At 44.2% G+C, this 22,633-nt stretch overlaps 1 protein-coding gene across 4 annotated transcripts in view; it reads left to right on the forward strand.

Moving 5' to 3' along the window:
- Nucleotides 1–22,633, forward strand: part of VTI1A (vesicle transport through interaction with t-SNAREs 1A) — a 503,528-nt gene that overhangs the window by 430,550 nt on the left and 50,345 nt on the right. Inside the window, exon 9 of one of the 4 annotated variants that reach the window (XM_034931464.3) lies at nucleotides 12,155–12,227. The exons of the other annotated variants lie outside the window; for them this stretch is intronic. Coding sequence (XP_034787355.1) covers nucleotides 12,155–12,191 — 37 coding nt within the window. The 3' untranslated portion in view covers nucleotides 12,192–12,227. Of the gene's footprint in view, nucleotides 1–12,154; nucleotides 12,228–22,633 lie in introns of those variants that run through there. 4 annotated transcript variants of the gene reach the window in all.

The raw sequence follows: 22,633 nt of genomic DNA on the forward strand, positions 1-22,633 counted from the left end.
TGTTGGTTGACTCTTTACTAGTGGAGAATCCTGGCCAACCTGTATTCTGTCAATTGACACTAACAAGAACTAAACCCCAAAAAGATTGCCGTTTGGTGACTTTAGCAAAGACAATGAATGGTGAGCTATGTTTTTCTGGGAGTAGGTATATCTGCTGGGATTAGATGTTTTCTCTGTTTCTTTTGACATCACACCACTCTCCGTGGACCACCATGTCTGGGCACACAGGCTTTGCGTCCTACAAAACTCCAGGGTATCACTCCCAGGGATTCTGATGTGGATGGTGCTCCCTGGAGTTCAGCAACATGGCAGCCCTGTCTCCCACCCTGTGGAGCCACTGCTGAACTCGTCCAGTTTCTCACCCCGCGTCAGGTCTCTGATAAACCTGGAGGAGGGCTGACATAGAGCAGAATGCCACTGTCCAAGACTTTGGTGTTCTCTCCAAATTCCTCTCCACAGACAGTCAACAAAGGCTTCTGACAAGGTGGAAGAAAATGTTCATTCTACCCTTTTCATTTGTGGCCATGACTGGACCACCCCACCTGGACAATATGTAATAACGTCCTTCAGAGATCCTTTGTCTTGAGAATAGCACAATTACCTGGGTTGTGCTGGGGGAAGGGTGTTCGAGTGTTTCTTTGTTGAACATAAAGAGTTAAAATAGACAAGAATTTTTAGTACTCTCTTGACATGTCTTCATTTTTCAACATAGAAAGAATCTCAAAAATGGAAGTGACCCATAGCATCCCTCATCCTGAGAAAGACTCAGGCCAAGAAACACCCCCCTCAGTGTTTCAGTCTTCTACTCCTTTTTTTTTGAGACAGAGTCTTGCTCTGTCACCCAGGCTGGAGTACAGTGGCATGATCTCAGCTCACTGCAACCTCTGTCTCTTGGGTTCAAGCGATTCTCCCACCTCAGCCTTCCAAGTAGCTGGGACAACAGGTGTGCACCACCACACCCGGCTAATTTTTTTGTAATTTTAGTAGAGACGGGGTTTCACCATGTTGGCCAGGCTGATCTCAAACTCCTGACCTCAAGTGATCCACCCACCTTGGCCTCCCAAAGTGCTGAGATTACATAGCTAACTCTGCTTTACTCTCTCCGTTCCTAAGCACCTCCAATCCTTTGCCTGTATTGTGCCTCCTACCTAGAAGGTTCTCCCTCTTTCTTCCCTGATTATCCAAGTCTTCTATTTTTCAAGACTCAGTTCAGCCATGCAGTCTTTTAGAGGTCCTTTCTATAACTGCCTTAGCCCCCAAATGCCATCCTCATCTACTACTCCAGAACTGCCTCTTTGAAGAGGAGGACATACTCATCATCCCCATAACAGGACTGCCACCTCTTTATCATGATGCATTCCCTTACCATGCCCTTTCTTGTTAAATGAAGTGTAATGATGGGCACACATTATTTTTGCCAGACTAATATTCACTCCTCCTTCTGATAAAGGATCTGATTTTCCTTTAGGGCTCCACTGCTCCCTCATCCTCTCTCTCCTGCCTCCCAGCACCCTAGCTGGCTCAGAAGAGCATGTGTGCCTAATCAATGTGTGCATTCAATCCCCTTGGTCTGATGTTTGGTACTGGATCTATCAGGGCCACTGTATGGAAATGACCCACCCAGAAGTGGAGCCACATCAGAGGAAAGAACAGAAATGGATGATGATGATGATGATGATTTTTTTGTTGTTGTTGTTTGTTTTTTGTTTTTTGAGATGGAGTTTCACTCTTATTGTCCAGGCTGGAGTGCAATGGCATGATCTCAGTTCACTACAACCTCTGCCTCCTGGGTTCAAGCGATTCATTCTCCTGCCTCAGCCTCCCGAGTAGCTGGGATTACAGGCGCCTGCCACCACACCTGGCTAGTTTTTATATTTTTAGTAGAGACGGGGTTTCACCATGTTGATCAGGCTGGTCTTGAACTCCTGACCTTAGGTGATCCACCTGCCTCGGCCTCCCAAATGCTGGGATTACAGGCGTGAGCCACCGCGCCAGGCGATGATGATGTTTAAGCCCCTGGATTCAGCTGTACCTGAAGTTAGAATTCTGCCTTAGACTTTTCTGGTACCTAAGCCTATAAATTCCTCTTTTGCTCTAGCTAGTTTGGTTTCTGCCACTTGCAATACAAAGTTCTTTGTGGATAGGGATCACGCCTGATTTACCTTGACATTCCCCTGTGGCAAGCACAGTGCTTGGCATATATATAGTAAGTGTTTCATAAATAGTTATTGCTGATATAGGGGGAAAATATGCTAAACCAGCCAGTTCAAAGGGGGAAAATTCTTTTTTTTTTTTTTTTTTGAGATGGAGTCTTACTCTGTCACCCAGGCTGGAGTGCAGTGGCAGAATCTCAGCTCACTGTAACCTCCATCTCCTGAGTTCAAGCGATTCTCCTGCCTCAGCCTCCCTAGTAGCTGGGATTACAGGTGCATGCCACCACGCCCAGCTAATTTTTTTTCTATTTTTAGTAGAGATAAAGTTTCACCATGTTGGCCAGGCTGGTGTCGAATTCCTGACCTCAAATGATCTGCCCCCCTCAGCCTCCCAAAGTGTTGGGATTACAGGCGGGAGCCACTGCACCCAGCCTAAAGGAGAAAAATTCTCATTTTATGAAAACCAAATAAACCACAGTGGTTTTTCACCTCTCACCTAGTGAGACAAGGTCCAGGTGGTAGCCTATGCTTGTCTTTATTCCCTACCCTCTCTCCTTCAATCTCTGAACTATGGCTTCTTCTGTTTTTTTTTTTTTTGGTTTGTTTGTTTTTTTTTTTTTTGAGATGGAGTCTTGCTCTGTCACCCAGGCTGGAGTGCAGTGGCGCAATCTCGGCTCACTGCAAGCTCCACCTCCCAGGTTCACGCCATTCTCCTGCCTCAGCCTCCCAAGTAGCTGGGGACTACAGGTGCCCACCACCATGCCTGGCTAATTTTTTGTATTTTTAGTAGAGATGGGGTTGCATCATGTTAGCCAGGATGGTCTTGATCTCCTGACCTCGTGATCCGCCTGCCTTGGCCTCCCAAAGTGCTGGGATTACAGGCATGAGCCACCGTGCCTGGCCTGAGCTATGGCTTCTTAAGACCATGAGTTTTAAGGTCAGGCTGCCTGGCTTCAAATCAATATTTTGCTGCTTATAAGCTCTGTGTCCTTAGACAAAGTATTTAGTCTTTCTAATCCTCAGTTTCTTCAAATGTAAAATGGGGAAAATAGTAATATCTATGGCTTGGGTTGCTATGAAGATTAAATGAGCTGTTATTATAATTTTTTTCTTTTTCACTCTGTCACCGAGGCTGGAGTGCAGTGGTACAATTAGCTTCTACCTCCTGAGCTCAAGTGATCCTTCTATCTCAGCCTCCTGAGTAGCTGAGACCACAAGTGTGTGCCACCATGGCCAGCTAATTTTTAGAAATTTTTTTGTAGAGATGAAGTCTCCATATGTTGCCCAGACTGGTCTCAAACTCCTGGACTCAAGTGATACTCCTGCCTCAGCCTCCCAAAGTGCTGAGATTACAGGTGTGAGCCACCACACCACCACACCCAGCTTATGATAGCCTGTTATAATTCTTTTTTTTCTTTTTTCTTTTTCTTTTTTTTTTTTTTTGAGACAGGGTCTCACTCCGTTGCGCAGGCTGGAGTGCAGTACACAGCTCACTGCAGTCTTGACATCATGGACTCAGGTGATCCTCCTACCCCAGCCTTCTGGGTAGCTGGGACTACAGGTGTGCACCATCATGCCCAGCTAATTTTTCATATTTTTTGTAGAGACAAGGTTTCACCATGTTGTTCAGGCTCATCTCAAACTCCGGGGCTCAGGTGATCCCCCTCCCTCTGCCTCCCAAAGTGCTGGGATTACAGTTATGCGGTTATGAGCCACCATACCCAGCCCGCAATTCTTAAAATACCAACATTATCCTCCCTGAAGTCTGTACCATTTAGCTGTTTCCTATTGGATCCTAGGCAGGACTTTGGGACCAGGCCGTGCTGTGAGAAAAGGTGCAGGAACAGTGTCAGAGTTGGGATAGTGTCAGCCAGAGGAAAAGCAGGTGATCTCTCAAGTAATAGTTAAAGAAGACCTCAGATTCCTGTTAACTGCAGCCAACCTCTACCAAGAATAAGGGCATCACATCCTCAGACTTTACAGATCTAATTTTTCTCCTTCATGGATGGAGGAATAGCAGAAAGAACATGGGTTCTGGTGTGAGACTGATGGTTCAAAGTCCAATTCTGATCCTTCATAACACTTTGACCTCTCAGAACCTTAGTTTCCTCATGTGTAAAATGGGGATGACATTACCAACTTCAGTAAGAAAAATCACTTAGAATAGTAACCACTCAGGTCATCATTCAACACAGATATTTTGAGCCTAGTCTGTTACAAGCCTTCTGACACGTGGCAGGGTGAACAGTATACTCATGCACTCTACCATCATGGACCTTAGACTAATGAGGAAGGGAGTTATCGCTCAACAGATTCTAGCAAAACATGGTGAGTAATTTGATAGGGGAAGTAAAAGGAACTGAGGATCTTATAAAGGGAGGTTTAAAACGTAAGTTAGGCATTTAGAAGATGAGTAAACAAAGAGGAGAAGTTGAAGGACTGATAAGGAGCCCAGAGTGAAATTGAGGAAAGCAAGACTTCTGTCTCAGCCTTGTGATTTGCATGGGATCCCTCTCATCTCTAGCTCCAGGAGTAATTTCAACCTCTTATCATAACAACTGATTGAGGTGGCTCAGTCTTAAGCCAAACAGCACATGGCATTTCCACAGCAATTGTTTTGGGATGATCCAATTAGAGCAAAGATAAAAACTCTTTGTTCCTATGGATGTGACCTAAAAAGTTGTGTCGGCAGCCATCTTACAACTATGTGGGAAATGTGACTGAGGACAAAGCCGATACCTCAGAAGGGGACAAAGATTGAAGAATTGCAGAGCCTGAGCCCTGATCAAACTATACCTGAAGCTTACTAACCATTGGTCTTTTGACGATGCATGAGCTGATAAATCTTTGTTTAAGCCAGCTTGTGCTGAACTTTTTGTTATTTTTATATTTATTTATTTATTTATTTATTTTTGAAATGGAGCCTTGCTCTGTCGCCCAGGCTGGAGTGCAGTGGCACGATCTTGGCTCACTGCAACCTCCACCTCCCGTGTTCAAGCAATTCTCCTGCCTCAGCCTCCCGAGTAGCTGAGATTACAGGCACCCACCACCATGCCTGGCTAATTTTTGTATTTTTAGTAGGGACGGGGTTTCACATATTGGCCAGGCTGGTCCCAAACTCTTGACCTTGTGATCTGCCTGCCTTGGCCTCCCAAAGTGCTGGGATTACAGGAGTGAGCCACTGTGCCCAGCCCTTTTTGTTATTTTTAAATGGAATTATTCTAACCAATAGACAAGAGAGGAATAGTTTGAGAAATAGGAAGCAAGTACAATAGTATCTGATGATATCAACATGTCAAGCAAAACAAGGACAAGAAGTTTCCTTTGGATTTGGCAATATGAAGATAATTTGTGACCCGGGCAAGATAAGTTTCAGTAGTAGGGAGTGGGGTGACAAGGAGAACTCTGTGCAAGCTTGTACGGCACAAGTAAGTGAACAGAGGACCCGCTTGATTGTGTTTGAGGGACGCAAGCAATACATAGTCTCTGTCATCAGAGTGGGATTGTATTTTGTAAGATCTTAAGCATTCTGTGTTATTGTCCCACTATCCATCAAAACATTTCCCCCAAATCCTTTAACTGTTTGGGTTCTGGGCTGTCCTGTAGGTTTAACTCTAAAAAGTACAGTGTTTCAAGTAAACTGTGTAAGAAGCTTCCGTCACAGTTGACCAGTTGGATTAAGTTTTGGCCTTTTTCCCACTAACATAGTTACTGCTTCCTAACATTTTGGGGACAGGGAGTCGCATAGCCCTTAGAGAATTAGCTTAAAACCATGAACCCTTTCCCTTGGAGAGAAAATGCCCCCAAATTCTGTACACATTTCTGAGGCTTCATGATCACTATGCAGCTGGCCTCACAGATTACCTGGGACACTGCCCAAGCTTGCCATCATTTATAAGCTCTAGTGAATCAAAATTTCCTTAACTGGGGTCTTGTTCCAATGAATGAAGGATTCCAACTCATCAAACTAGCTCTCTCTTCCCGCCAGTAGCTCCTAGAATTCCAGCTTTCTCCTTCAACCTTCAGGGGTTGATCAAGGTGGAGTTTGTTGCCTTCTCACCCTGTCAAAACACCCACACCAGCCTCACCTCTCTCTGCTTCTCTTCCCAGTTTCTCCTCCACCGACCACAAATCTCCAGCCCTGGCCCTAGTAAAGGCCATGAATGTAAAAGGTGTTTATGGTCATACTCTCACTCACTCATCTCTTCATTCTTGGGATTCTACCTGCAGAGTGAGGCACAGTTCTCAGACACCTGTCCCATGCAACCCTGGAAACCACACTCAGGAATTGGGAGGTGAAGACATGCAAGTCCAGGATGTGACCTGCCACTAACACATTCCCTACCTGTGGCCTGAATTTTTCCCATCATGCTCCTCCTTCAGTATAAAATAATTCACTTGTCCCGAAGTGCTGGTTTCAGCCCAGCTGAGAGATTTGCTGGTGAGGAATGGAGTGATGTAAAATCTGAGTGCAGCTCTGGCTCTCTGATCTGGAGTAAAACAACTTTGCTCTAATGGTATGCCTCCCACCTGAGCTCAAGTAAAGGGTCTAAAGTATTTTGTTTTGACCTCTGTTAACACTTATAATTATGTCCTGATTGTTTGCATGCCCACCAGTTATCCTTACTAGCTCCTTTGGGGTGTAACCATGGATAATTCACCCTCGTGTATTACAGATAATAACATTAACAAGAGTGAGTGTGGACTGAGATCTCTGCTCTCTCCCAACCCTATGCAACACTATCTATTACTAACCTCTCTTAAGTTTTTTTTAACTTTTTTTTTTTTAATCAAAGTCTCGCTCTGTTGCCCAGGCTAGAGTGCAGTGATGCAATCTCGGCTCACTGAAACCTCTGCCTTCCAGGTTCAAGTGATTCTCCTCCCTCAGCCTCCCGAGTAGCTGGGGTTACAGGTGCACACAACCATGCCTGGGTAATTTCTGTATTTTTAGTAGAGATGGGGTTTCACTATGTTGGCCAGGCTGGTCTCGACCTCCTGACCTCAAGTGATCTGCCCGCCTCTGCCTCCCAAAGTGCTAGTGTGAGCCACCACACCCAGCCTTAAACTTTTCATTCTGTACTAATTTTGCAATTCTTCTGCAATACTAATATTGCAAAATTAGTACAAAAATTCCCATATATCCTTTACCCAGCCCCTGCCCAAATGTTAACATCTTGCACAACCACAATAAAATAGTCAAAATCAGAAAATTAACACCAAGGCAATACTTAACTCTATGGAACTAATAACTAACTATATCTAATAATAGCTAATCTCATTCAAATTTCACCAAGTATACTACTGCTGGACTTTTTCTGGTCCAGAATCCAGGGTTTCATGTTGCATTCAGCTGACATGTCTCCAGTTTGCTTTCATCTGAGGTAGTTTGTCTTTAACACTTTTGAAGAGTATTGGCCAGTTAGTGATTTATAGAATGTCCCTTCTTTGGATTTGTCTGATGTTTCTTCAGGATTAGAATCAGGTTATGCATTTTTGGCAAGAATACTACAAAAGAAATGCTGTGCCTTTTTCAGTGCATCATATCAGGAGGTACATGATGTCAATATACAATGATGTCATTACTGGGAATGTCAACTTTGATCACTTGATGAAGGTGGTATACACCACCTTTCTTCACTATAAAGTTACTCTTTTCCCCTTTGTAACTGATAAGTATCTTGTGGGGAAATTCTTTGAGACTATATAAATATCCTGTTTCTCATAATACTTTTCCCACTAATTTTAACATCTATCAGTGATCCTTTCTTGAAAACAATCATGACTGGGGTGTTTGCCAAATGCTGATTCTCTATTTCCATGTTTCTTTCTCCATTGAAAACTGGAATTCTGTAAGAGGTTTTCTCCTCTCCTTTTTGCTTACTTATTTATTGACATCAGTATACACTCATAGAATATTAACCCCATTTTTTCATTGAGAAAACTGAGGCTGAAAGATGTTGGATAATATGGTACCCACAGCCACAAAGCTAGGATGAAGGAGAGCCAGGATTTAGTCTTGCGCCACCTAAGTGCTTAACTGATACTTCTTCATGACAATGCAAATTTTGTAACTTAGCACGGTTACCTCTTTGCTTTGATTACCAGGTGATATAGTTTGGCTGTGTCCCCACCCAAATCTTACCTCCAATTGTGATAATCCCCATGTGTTAAGGGTGGGGCCAGGTGGAGATCATTGACTCATGGGGGCGGTTTCTCTCATACTGTTCTTGTGATAGTGAATAAGTCTCATGAGATCTGATGGTTTTATACATGGGAGTTCCCCTAAATAAGCTCTCTTGCCTGCCACCATGTAAGATGTGACTTTGCTCCTCTGCATTCACCTTCCACCATAATTGTGAGGCCTCCCCAGCCATGTGGAACTGTGAGTCAATTAAGCCTCTTTCCTTTATAAATTACTGAGTCTTGGGTATGTCTTTATTAGCAACGTAAGAACAGACTAATACACCAGGAAATTCAAATTTAAGACTACCTTCAGTAATACTGCCAGTTCGTACAACATGCAAATTTTGCTACTACATTCTCTTATTGTTGTATCCTATTTCTCTCTTGTGCCCATGTCATTATCTGTTTTATTTTCTCAATCATATTTGTATTTTTTTAAATCACCTGAAATCTTTTTAGGGGAGAAAACAAATAATAAATAAACATATCTCTGAGGCTAGGACACGATAGGTTGCTTATTATTACTTGATGTGAATCACTTTGATTGCTGAAATGCTGAAAGATTGTTTCTTGACAATGGTGGCCACAAGTGGTCCTTAAGACTTGTCCACAAGGACAAATTCACAGAACATGTAGAGACACATACCTTCTTTCTGTGGCTCCTAATAAATGAGTGTGCCCAGATGGGGTTATCAGAGGATGTAATGATGACAGCCAGGTACCAAGTGCTGAATGCCTAAAGTTGATATATGGAGGAAGGAACATTTTTAATGATGTCTCAACCATCTTTAAGATGGAACCCAAATGGCTTGTTCTGGGACACTGTTTGGAGATTAAAGAGACTGAGGGGGCAAGCAGTGAGCTCTCTGAGACTGCAAGTATTCGAGCAGACCAGACACAAGGGCTTTTGCAGGGCGTGCCAATGTCACTTGGAAGATGTGGATGGTGGAACTCTGTGCTTTGCTTTCCAGGCTCCATTTTCCCTCCTTCTGGGAAGCAGGTCTAAACTTTGGAATGCTTCTCTCCTCCACTGTGACTGTATAGTTAGGGTAAGCTGAATTCACCCACAGCTCCAGGTCTTTAAGCCAATACGTTTCACCTGTCCCCAACCATAATGTCTGGTTCAGGTATCTGCAGGTAACAACCCAGAGTCAGAGATGTGACAGCCAGCTTCTAGCACCTTCTAGGAAAGAGAAGCTCATCTCCTCCATGGAAGTTTATAGAAGAGGTATGCTGTCTTCCCCAGTGATGGAGGCTGTGAAGTAGGGAGCTATGGCAGCCTGATGATAGAGTCAGCCTGAGGCTAAGCCAGACAACGGGAGCTAAGAAATGGAACTATGGTCTGAGCTGTGGCTCTCGCTCCATCAGAAGCCAGATATCTCCTGCATCTCCTGGACGGTGACAAGACCCAGCAGTTTGCCATTCTTTATTAAAACAGTTTGGTTAGAGGCTTTGATCATTTGCAACTGAAAGAATCATAAATGTTAAAACTAGATGGACTAAAAATCAGATTTAGTTTTAGAACCACTGCAGGAAGTTTACTAAACACACAGAATGCCTTTGAATTTGTATCAAATACAAATATGATTGATAAACATCCCCTAGTAATTCTTGTGCACACCGAGACCTGGAAGCCACTGATCTCTGCTCAAACACATTAAGACTGGCCTTTGAAAGGTCCTTAGTGTGTCCTTTTGCTCCCTCCCCTCCTCCTCCTCCTCCTCTGCCCCCTCCTCAGCCAGGTGAGAGACCCCCAGGAAGAAGGCCTGGCCCCAGCCCCGAGCTTCAAGGCTTTCTATTTATATGCGAAATTGCTTGCGTTTTCCTAGTTAGTGGCAGATCTGCCTGTTTGATGTTAATGAGTTTGTGAACCCAACAAAAACATGAAAGACGAGGCTTTTCCAAAGAGGAAAAATAGAAAATAAAATGCCATCCAAAATGAGACAGGCTTGAAATCCGCCTTGCATCTCACCAGCCCCTTTCTCTGTCTTCCCAAAGGGGCACCTTTCATCCAATTGAGGAAATCAAGATAAAATGCCAGCCTGGTGAATATCCTGCAAAACCAAATTGATCTGATTTGCCTGGACAAAGAAAATGAGGAATTTGGCTGATCAAAGTGGGCACAGCTCCCTCTTAAGCCCCACCCACCCCATCAGGCCTCCTGTGGACAAGAAACACAAATCTCTCGCACATCAGCGCTGCTCTCATATTCATTTTCAAATAGCCCCTTGCATCCTGGTGCAAATCTTAGCTGTCTCCTAATAACCCACTTTAGGACATGGATGTTCTGATCTGATATTATTAAATGGAAAGGGGCCGCTTTCTAATCTGGAGAGAGGCAGGGGCATTTGTAACAGCCAGAATCAAAGGCCTGGTCTCTTTCTGTTCCTAATTATCAATAGTGTTTTATAATCTTATTAATATTGATACACAGTATACTGAAGATCTGTTAAGGCGTAATGTATGTGGAAGATAATTAACAAGATCCGAGTCAGATCAATCGCCTATTTGACAGCCAACAGTGTGTGGCTTATAAATTATACATATTCTAGGTATTGCTCAAAATGTTTAAAGTTTCAGTCCAATCCTTCCGATCCAGCGCTGGGGGAAGGCATGAACCTAAAGGTACCGTCCCCAGCCTATTGGAGCCTTCTCTGCACACGCAGGACTCACTCTTACTTAAAAATCAAAGGGTTCTGTTAACTGCCAAGATCTACACAAAGCATAAAAACACACCTTCTCCTTGTAAAGTACAGAAAAACAAAAGGTGAAATCTTGTAAGAAAAGAGATGATTAACAAAAGGACGGTAATTTGCCTTTTGATTTCTGAGAGAAGGTAGCAGTTGGATGTTTCAAATGGCAGAGCTGATCTTGCCTGCTGACGCCAGTCTGTAACAGAGTAAGATATTTGGTTGCAGTAAATGCAATTAACAATCCCAATTAATGTGTATGTTTCGGTGGATTGAAGAGTTTAAACTGGGCCAGGTGCAATGGCTCACACCTGTAATCCCAGCACTTTGGGAGGCCGAGATGGGCGGATTGCTTGAGCCTAGGAGCTTGAGGCCAGCCTGGGAAACATAGTGAGAACCCGTCTCTACAAAAAAAATACAAAAATTTGCTGGGTGCGATGGCACATCTCTAGTCCCAGCTACTCCGGAGGCTGAGGTGGCAGGATGACTTTAGCCCAGGAGGTCAAGGCTGCAGTGAGTCAAGGTGGAGCCACTGCCCTCCAGCCTGGGTGACAGCAAGATCCTGTCTCAAAAAAAAAAAAAGAGTTTAAACTGTGCTCTCTTGCTCTTGGTCAAATAGTGAGTGAGTGTGTGTGTGTGTGTGTGTGTGTATCCATGTGCTGTGGACATGTGCTGTGAAGTCACTGAAAATTATTTTTTCTCTGACAGCATTCCTTTAGGGACAATCTGTCCCCCATTCTATAATAATCCCATTGGGTCCATGCAGTTCGGATGAGTCTGACCCTACCCCAGCAGGCACAATACCCAATTTGGCCAATCAGATTCCTCTCACCATTTATTTTTCAGTCACCAGAAAAGATGGTATGATTTCCCACTGGGTTTTTAAGCAAGAAAGGTACAAGCCTTCTACTGCTGGTGGTCTCTTTGCCACCAGGCAGAGAGAGCCTGCCTGAGAAGAAGCAATTCAGAGGAAAGTGCAACTGAGGCATGAAGAGAAGTGGGTTCTCTTCATGGACCACTGGGCCACTGCACCTGGCCCAGTTTAAGCTCTTCAATCCACTCAAACAAACACATTAATTGGGATTGTTAATTGCATTTATGGCAACCAAATATCTTACTCTGTTACAGACTGGCGTCAGCAGGAAAGATCAGCTCTGCCATTTGAAACACCCAACTGCTACCTTCTCTCAGAAATCAAAAGGCAAGTTACCTTCCTTTTGTTAATCATCTCTTTTCTTACAAGATTTCACCTTTTGTTTTTCTGCACTTTACAAAAAAAAGTTTAAAGTTTCAGTCCAATCCAAAAAAAAAGCAGCCCTAGGATGCTAGTAGGACTCCTGGATACAGCTGTGCCTGAAGTATACAATGGGACTCTCAATTGCCTAAGCCAATCATTATGTCCCCTTTTCTGCATAAGGCAATAAGAATTGGGTTTGTATCACTTAACTGAAAAAATTCTAGCTAACACAGGCAATGGAGGCAACATTTTTGGCCCTTCTTCTATTCTTCTCCACAATGCCAAAGAGAAAGGTAGGCAACACAATGAAGTTCGGGAGCAGGAAAAGGACGAGCCACCATAAAAGAGAGTGCAGCCCTTTTATCAAGACGATATGGGCCTGACGTAGTGGCTCACACCTCTAATTCCAGCACCTTGGGAGGCTCTGGTGGGAGGATCACCTGAGGCCAAGAGCTTGAGACCACCACCAGCAACATAGCAAGACTGTCTCCAAAAAAAATTGAACCAGGAGTGGTGGTGTGCACCTGCCTGTAGTCCTAGCTATTCTGGAAGCTGAGATGAGAAGATTGCTTGAGCCCAGGAGTTTGAGGTTACAGTGAGCTATGATTGTACCACTGCACTCCAGCCTGGGCAACGGAGTGAGACCTTGTCTCTAGAAAAGACAGTGGGGCTGTGATGAGGAGATGTGGCCTGGTGCTGAGCCCTGCAGATCTCCAGCATCCATCACATTTAACTGGGGAGACTGCAGGGCTTTACTGCAGAGCTTGTAGCCTCCATCAAAAGGAAGTCAGGGTTTCAGAGAGTCCTCCAAATCAAGCAGTGTACTGGCTTGGACTGGGGAAAGTGACAACCTACTCAAAAGGAAAAGCTCCCTGAGCCTAAACAGTCCTTGGGATTTGCAATGGGTCATTGTGAGGACATTGAGTGATGTCGAGGTACCCCGTGTATTGTGGTGTTGGGTTCATGGAGGTTCACCGTGATGATTCAGTGCAGCCTCATCTTATTTGCTGGCTAGGTACTAAAACCAGTTTTAAGGTCAACATCACAGATGGAGTAACGTGGAACTGCCACTAGTCTCTACAGGGCTTTGGCACAAATTGGAAAAAGGTACCGCCTTTGGATAGACAAATTAGAAAAAGGTATCTCTTCTAGACAGAAGACTGCAGCAGAGTGCAGGGCTTGGAAAGAGTAGTTCTAGCAGGAATTTAATTGCCATTTGTCCCCTTAGGCAGCACTTTGTGCAGTGCACAGACTGGACAATGGTATGTGGCAGCCCTGAGTAGAGACTCCCTAATCAGCCCCCACTAACTAACTCTGATCCATTGGCTGCTCTTCCTGGCCTCTGTAAAACATCCTAGGGCATGCGTGTCCATAGCCATCTGAATGCTCAGGATTGGTGCATTTCATACTCTCTAGTATTTCCATGCACCTCTGCTTCCCCAGCTGAGTTTAATGCTTACCATGAACCCACCAGATTAGTACCCAAACCTGCTTATACCACGACATTGCCATGAACTAATTTAACAGAAAAGTATGGCAGCCAATGAAATAGGAAGAAGCAAAGAGAGCATAGGGGTATCTATGAAAACTAAAAGCATACTTTGGAATTATAAAGGCAAGTTGCTAAAAAAAAATCCTTAAAATTAAGGAATTATTTGGGGGTAATAGAAATGCATTGTAGCTTGATTGTGTTTCACAGCTGTATAAGACTGTATCCAACGGTTTAAAGACATTGAATTATGTGTTGTAACTAGATGCAGTTGATTATATGTAAATTATTCCTCCATAAAGTTGATAGGAAAAATATTAGTGCAAGTGAGACAGAATAAAAGATAGGAGAAGAAACATAAAACTCCCAAAGAGGCTTGCAATCCGATTGTTCTTCAGGTGTCTTTAAGATCTGGCTTCACCTTAAGAAAACCACAACTGGAAATTGTAAATGATGTGCATTTGGCTTAGGCAAGAAAGAGAAGCCGGAACTCCAAAGACCAAACCCATTCCTTTAAGAAAAGCCTTGGTTCTACATCAAAAGATTGGTAAAGAAAATGCATACTTACCATGTTTAAATTTTGTTTGTTTCGTTTTGTTTTTGTAGATGGAGTCTCACTCTGTCACCCAGACTGGAGTGCAGTGGCGTGATCTCAGCTCACTGCAACCTCTGCCTCATGGGTTCAAGCGATTCTCGTGCCTCAGCCTCCCCAGGTAGTTGGGATTACAGGCACGTCACCATGCCCGGCTAATTTTTGTATTCTTAGTAGAGACAGGGTTTCACCATGTTGGCCAGGCTGGTCTTGAATGCCTGGCTTCAAGTGATCTGCTTGCCTCAGCCTCCCAAAGTGCTAGGATTACAGGCATAAACCACCATGCCCAGCCACCACGTTTAAATTTTTAAAAGCATTTAGAGTATATGCATATGGATTGTTTTATAAAGTTTCTCCATTTTAACTGATTTTTTTTGTGATGAACTGCCCACTTATACCCTGACCCCATCACACAACAAGCCTTCCACAGTGGTCTAGTCATCCTGAAAATCCCGGAAATCATCCTTAAAGTGTGTGGTACTGCCATATCACAACAAATCCAGCACAACCTATTTTTCCTTTTTTTCTCAAGGGAAACGGTTGCTCTTTCTTCAGTTGAGCCTGTGTGTGTGAGGGTTGCTCTTTCTTCAGTTGCGCCTGTGTGTGTGTGTGAGGGCCACAAAATGCTGGCTCCCACCCTCAGTGTAGGAGCCATGGGTGAGAGGTGCATCCTATGGGAGGCCCTTCCAGAACACAGGCTTTCCCAGGGAAATGCCAGGTGCTACACCATTTACATTGTTCTGTGTGTGTGTGGCCATGTAGCTGAGTTTCTTATAACTTAAATTTTTATATGCTGGGATTCTGCCATATATCCACTTATATACAGCAGTTCATTCTGTATCACTTCTATTACTTCTACCAACTCCAGAGCCACATGCTGTAACGGGCTCTCCCGCTTAGAATCACTAAGCATTAACAATAGGAGTGTGGTCAATGAGATTATCATCCCAGTCCTTCCTTCTATAGCATTATAATCCCCCTCTCATGCCTTCACCAGAGCACAGAACTTCTCTGTCCCTAAACATTGGGCTTGGCCGCTGATGTGGCCATGCAGACATGACAGGAGTTGTGGGCTAGCAGGAACAGACATAGACATGGAAATATGCATGCTGTGATGAATGACGCTGGCTTTATTCTGTGGGCAATGGTGAGCCATGAACAGTTTAGGGTTTCCAGCAGCATTACTGTGATTATGACATTGAGCAAACTTTCGCTCAGCTGTCAGAGAATTGGGTAAGACAGATACTGTAATTTTTTTTTTTAGGACAGAAATGGGTTTGTGCATTTGGCTTGCTGTCTTTTCTTTCTGCCATATGCCATGAAAAGAGCATGCCCTAAGAAACCACTAAAGGAAGTTAAGAGACACAGGGAGAAAACCTCGACCTACCCTACTGTCTGAAATGAAGCCCAGTCAATCCATACCCTAAGACAGTGCTGCCTCAGCCAACTCATATAACCACGAGCTGGAAATGTATGCATTTTTGTTGTATGCAACTGAGACTTAGGAGCCTTTTGTTATGCAGCATTGTGGAATAAAAACCTAACTGATACAAAGGGGAAATGAAAGAGTTTCTAGTCCAACCCACTGATCTTGTAGCTAAAATTATTTACTCTGTAATATATATATTGCTTAGACAGTTTCTGGTCTCAGTTCCATCATCTGTGAAATGAAAATACCATACCTGGCCAGGCACAGTGGCTCACACCTGTAATCCCAGCACTTTGGGAGGCTGAGGCAGGTGGATCACCTGAGGTTGGGAGTTTGAGACCAGCCTGGCCAACATGGGGAAACCCTGTCCGCACTAAAAATACAAAAATTAGCCGGGCGAGATGGTACACGCCTGTAATCCCAGTTACTCGAGAGGCTGAGGCAGGAGAATCGCTTGAACCCAGGAGGTGGAGGTTGTATGAACCAAGATCATGCCACTGCATTCCAGCCTGGGTGACAGAGTGAGACTCCATCTCAAAAACAAAAAACAAAAAATACCATACCTGTCTTACCCAACTCTGATAGCTGTGCAAAAGTTTGCTCAGTGTCATAATCAAAATAATGCTGCTGGAAACCCTAAACTCTTCATGGCTCACCATTGCCCATAGAATAAAGCCAGTGTCATTCATCACAGCATGCAAATCTCCATGCCTATGTCTGTTCCTGCTGGCCTGTAACCACTTTGTTTGTCCCCATACTCACACTCAGTTGCTGCCATTTGAATTATTTGCCATTTCCCAAACTGTCTCTGATCTTCTCTCCATGGTTTTTCTCTCATTGGTCTCTTCCCTAACAAAGCCTTTTCCTGCCATCTCACCTTTTGGAAACCTTCATGGTGTAACTTAGATATCACATTCTCCAAATGGCTTCCCTAATCCCTTTAGCTGAAATTAAGACATATTTCCTTCTGGATGCTTAACATATTTTACTTGCATTATAGGCATTGGGGCCAAGTCAATAAGCCACACTGAGTAAGAACAAGCTTTATGATTCCAAGGATCAGTGTTTGTTCATTTGCATCTCCCAAGGACCCTAGCCTATGAAGCACTGTGTCTGCTCAATGTGTGTTGATAATCAGATATCTTAGCTTCAAGAAGCACAGTCACTGTAGCACACTATGGTGGTGTATTTCTTCCATGTTCTAGTGTCCTCCACAGTAGATAAGCAATGGTACTGACCCACACGTGGATGATGAACTGAATAGCTGCCATTATTGAGCACTTATTCTGGGACAGGATCTGCATTAGCATACGGCACATTTGTCTAATTTAAATCTCTCCACAGCCCTCTTGGTTGTCTCCAGGATTTGTTTCATTTAACAGATGAGATACGGCAAGGACTGTTATGCATCGTCCTTTTCTTCCTGAGCACCCAGCTAGAGCACACTTCCCAGATTCCCTTGTGGTTAGGTGAAACCATGTGACTGGTTCTGCCCAGTAGAATCCGAGGGGAAGTAGCATGTGCCATTTCCAACCCAGGCCCATAAAAACCTCCCCTGCAAAGCTCCTCGCTCCTGTTCTGCCAGTAGATGTAGAGGATCCAGCTAATGACCTTGAGGTCTAGAGGATGGTGGAGCCACCAAATGCAAAGAGCTTGGGTTCATGACACCTTCCAGAGGAGGTCACCTGCTGAGTACTCCTGTATTGAGCTGTAATATGATCATGAACTCAATTTCTATTGTGTTTAGCCATGGAGATTTTAGTATTTTTACTTGCAGCTGTTACATGAGGAAACTGAGGTTCAGTTTAAATGACTTTAGGCTGATTATATAATAAGATAGTGAGAGAGGGCTATGATTTAACCCAAACCTAGCTGTCTCTGATTCCTGTGATTCTAATTACTACAATATACTGCCTCTTTGCTAAGGAAAAAAAAAAAAAAAAAAAGCAAGCAAATGAAAACAAACTCCCTATGGGGGCAAACTCAGGATTTTCCAAACTGTGACTCCCCCTGGCTCTGGAATGTTGTACCCAGCAGAGTTTTGTGAGATTGCTGAATGGTTGCCTACTTTAAGGGAGTGGGGAGGCAGAGGGGAATGATGTGTGTTGATTCCCCACACACGCCAGGCACTTTACATACATGTTATTTCCCTTCACAGTAACCCCTGGGACAGTATTAATGCCACTAATTTCCCCATTAAGGGGGAAAAAGATGTGTCAGTTGAGGGGTAACTGTTAAAAATGCATACCGCCAAAAGATGAATTTCGGGCTCTGGTTGAGTTGGATTGAGGCTCTTTGTTTTTGGGGTTTGGCAAGGCTCTGAGAAGCTAAGCAACTTGCTCGTGTTTCTGTGGTGAGGAAGCCACAACACTGAGATTTGAATTTATCTCCCTCTGATTCCAAGTCTAGTGCTGCTTCTTTTCATTACCACCTCAAGGAAGATATCATTTCAGGGTCCGTTTCTTTTATTCCTTCACTAATTGATTCATTTAATCTTTATTGAGTGCCTACTATGGGCCAGGCACTCTGCTGGTCTCCAGGGATCAGGGCCAGAACGAGGGTGAGGCAGGAAGGGCACCCAAGGCACGGCATCTAAGGAGGCACTGGCTCTCAGGCACTCACCCTGAACTCCCACAGTCCTGAAGGTGAGCACCTTTTTAAAGTTTGTTCCATAGGCACTCGGTTGACCCCACCCTAGTCCCATCCCTGAAGGAGTAGTGAGCAAACCAGACCTGCACTCTGCCCTCAGAGAGCTGACACTTCAGTAGCAGACATGCAAGCTAAGGAGATTCCAGTTACCACAGCAGATCACCCCCAGCTTCCTCCTAGAAAACCACCATCACCTTATTATGCTCACAGAGTCCATGGTCAAGAGCTCAGACAGGCCCAGAGGGCATGGCTTGTCTCTGTTCCACATGTTTCGGGAATCGGCTAGAAGATGTGCAACTTAGGGGTGATGAGGACAAGTGGGATCAACTGGAATCACCTGGAGCTTCATCACTCATGCATGTGGCATCTGGACTGTGATGAGTGGAGGGTCAGGCTAAGCTGGGACTGTGCAGTGGAGCACTGCATGTGACCTCCCCAGGTGGCCCCAGCTTCTCACAGCCTAGTGGCTGTGTCCCCAGGGGACACATTTTGAAAGGGAGCACTGAGAGAATGAGGGGCAGAGTCACAAGGTTTCATTTATATCTCGTACCCAATTGGTCAAAGCAGTCACTAGTCTGCCCAGGTCCAAGAGGAGGGGACAAAGCCCCACGTTTCGGTGGAAGGAATATCAAAGTATTGGTGACCATTTTTAAAATCATCACAATGACCAAAAAATAAAAAAATTTAAAAAAAGAATGAATAATTCTTCTACAGAGGAAAGGAACTATGAAAGTGTGTAGCAGAGAACTGAACTGGTAATAGTAATATGCTTCGTTCATCCAACCACATTTATTGAGCACCTACAAGGAATCAGGCGGTCAGCAGAGGGACTAGAATAACAGATGCTCATATAGGGGAGGAACAGTTCTGCCTGGGAAGGCAGCGCAGGTCTGCCTTGCTTTTGTCTGTCTTTGTATGCAGCCATACAGGTGGTGCTGATCCATTACATGAAACTGGTTCAAATGTGTGTGTGAATTGTGTCCTGAGCTCCTCCCTGTGCTTGTCTTGGGGAGGAGTTGAGGGTGACAAAGAAGGAGCAGTTCTTGACCCTGAGAACTTGGAGTTTGTGCTGTCAGTATCATCACCACCATCATTATTATCAGGAACACACTGCAATGGATAATACCTTGATATCCTTAACAATCCCTTGCATTTCTGAAGTGTTATTGGTCAGGGTTCTCCAGAGAAATAGAACCAGTAGGAGATACAGACATGAATGGATGGCTAGAGAGATGATAGATAGGTAGAGAGATAGATGATAGATAGATAGATAGATAGATAGATAGATAGATAGATAGATAGATAGAGGAAGCGATTTATTGTGGGACTTGGCGCATGTAATTATGGAAGTCAAGAAGTCCCACAATCTGCTGTCTGCAAGCTAGAGAATCAGGAAAGCTGGTGATATCACTTGGTCTGAGTCCAAAGGTCTGAGAGTCAGACAGCTAATGTGTAAGTCCTGGTCTGAGTCCGAAAGTCCGAAAACAAAGAGCTCCAATGTCCAAGGGCAGGAGAAGTTTGATGGCCCAGCTCAAGAAGAGAGTGATATCCCTTCCTCTGCCTTTTTGTTCTATTCACGCCATGTATTACATGATGCCATCTTCTTTACTCGGTCTACTGATTCAAATAGTCAAGCTTTTTGGAAACACTTTCACAGACACTCCTAGAAATAATGTTTTACAAGCTATCTGGGTATCCCTTAGCCCAGTCACGTTGACACATAAAATTAACCATCTCTTGAAGGGATTGTGGGTTCCAAAGCTCATTCACACTCCTTAGCTCACATGAAGCTCATCTCCAACCTCCAGGGCAGGGGGGTAAGCATCCCCCACACTCCCATTTTACAGATGCAGAAACTGAGCTCAGAGAGTTTAAACCAAGGGCATCCCCCAGATGGGAGAGCTAAACATGGCCTCCAGACTCTGCACTGGCCCGTGCCTGGAGGGTTTTTTTTTAATTCTCCAGTTTTAACATCACCAATCATCAGAAAAATGCAAATTAAAACCACAATGAGATATCATCTTACACCAATCAGAATGGCTATGATTAAGAAGACAAAAAATAACAGATGTTGGCAAAGATGCAGAGAAAAGGGAACGTTTATACCCTGACAGTGGGAATGTAAATTAATACAACCTCTATGAAAAATAATATGCAGATTTCTCAGAGAACTAAAAAAAGAACAACCATTCCATCCAGCAATCCCACTACTGGGTATCTCCTCAAAGGAAAAGAAATCATTATATCAAAATGATACCTGCACTCTTCTGTTTATCACAGCACTATTCACAATAAGAAAGATACAGAATCAACGTAAGTGTCCATCAACAGAGGACTGGATTTTTTTTAACGTGATATTATATACAGTATATATATATATATCGTGTATATATATACATGTTATATATGTATATATACATGTATGTATATATGTCATTATATATACGTGTATATATATCATGTTATATATATCATGTATATATATCATGTTATATATATATCACATATATATGATATATGATATATATATACACACACACAGTGGAATACTACTCAGCCATAAAGAAGGAATGAAATCCTGTCTTTTGCAGCAACATGGATGGCTTATTATCTTAAGTGAAATAAGCCAGGCACAGACAAATACCACATGCTGTCATTCATAAATGGGAGCTAAACAATGTGTACCCATGGAAGGAGAGTGTGGAATGATGGACAATGGGGACTCAGAGAAGTGGAGGGGGTGGGAGTGGATGGATGCTGGGAGGTTGCTTGGTGGGTGCAATGTGCATTGCTCCAATGATGGAGGTACTGAAGGCACTCACTTCACCACAATGCAATATGTCAATGTAGCAAAACTGCACTTGTACCCCATTAATATATACAAATAATTTTTTTAATTAAAAACTTCTTTAGTTCCTTTTCTACCAAATTCCTGTGTCTTCCTGCCATCTGTCAATCCTGACTTCCCTTTAGGGCCATCCATTTAGAAATAAACGGATAAGGCCAGGCACGGTGGCTCATGCCTGTAATACCAACACTTTGGGAGGCTAAGGCGGGTTGACCACCTGAGGTCAGGAGTTCGAGACCAGACTAGCCAACACGGTGAAACCCCATCTCTATTAAAAATACAAAAATTAGTTAGGCGTGGTGGCGCATGCCCGTGATCCCAGCTACTTGGGAGGCTGAGGCAAGAGAATCGCTTGAACCCGGGAGGCGGAGATTGCCCTTCAGCCTAGGTGACAAGTGCGAAACTCCATCTCAGAAGAAAAAAAAAAAAGAAAGCAATGGATAAAGTCACTGAGCACCCCTGTGCCAGGTACCATGCAAAGCACTCACATGTGCTAGCTCAGGTCATCTTCCCAACACTCTACAAGTGAGGTAGAATTATTATCGTCTTCACCTTACAGATAGGGATAAACAGCTTAGGAAGTGACAGTGACTTTCTCAAGGTCACAGAGCAAGTAAGTAAGCTGTGGAGAAGAAACTGACCCCCCATCAGTCTGACTTGAAACCAACTTGGGTACTGCTGCCCATGGATGCCCCTCCTCCACCCCAGCTCTTGCCGTGGGAGCCTTTGTCCCCAAAATGCTGGACTGAGATGGACGCTTAGTGACCCGGATTAGGGTGCTCTGCCCTTGCCTAGGATGAGATGAATATTCACTATCATGACCAGCTTGGGGAAATCGGGCCTCGCTGACGTCATCAATTATGCATGGTCCTGGGCTAAGCCCCTGCGCCGTGGGACTTGGGGAAAGGTGCTTCCAGGGGGAGGGCAGCAGCGCGTTGAGTCACTTGCCTCTTGTTTAACTCTTTCCCTGCTGCCTCGACTCTGGAGGCGGGGTTTGGGCCTGGGGTTCCGTTTTGGGCGTCTCTGACAGGGCTTGTGTAGAGTAAGCCGGGTTTCCACCCCAGTCCGCTCCCTCCACTTCAGGCCTCATTAGTGCCCGCAGCTCGGATTTACACAGATGTAAATCAGGCCATTAGCACCTCACGCTCTGGCAAGGAGGTGTGGCCAAAGGGAATTTAAGGGCAGCAGGGGGTGGGGGTGGGGAGCAAACTTTGAGCCCAACTTAATGTTTAACTTCTCGGACAATGGGATTGTCAGGCTTCCCCATCTCTATTCCAGGCAGTTTCTTGGGGAAAGGGTCGATAAATACCCACAGATAACAGACGACGCTGGGTGGGTGGCAGGAAATGGATCGCTAAATTAT

The sequence above is a fragment of the Pan paniscus genome, chromosome 8 (genome assembly GCF_029289425.2).
Source record: "Pan paniscus chromosome 8, NHGRI_mPanPan1-v2.0_pri, whole genome shotgun sequence".
Lineage (NCBI taxonomy): Eukaryota > Metazoa > Chordata > Mammalia > Primates > Hominidae > Pan > Pan paniscus.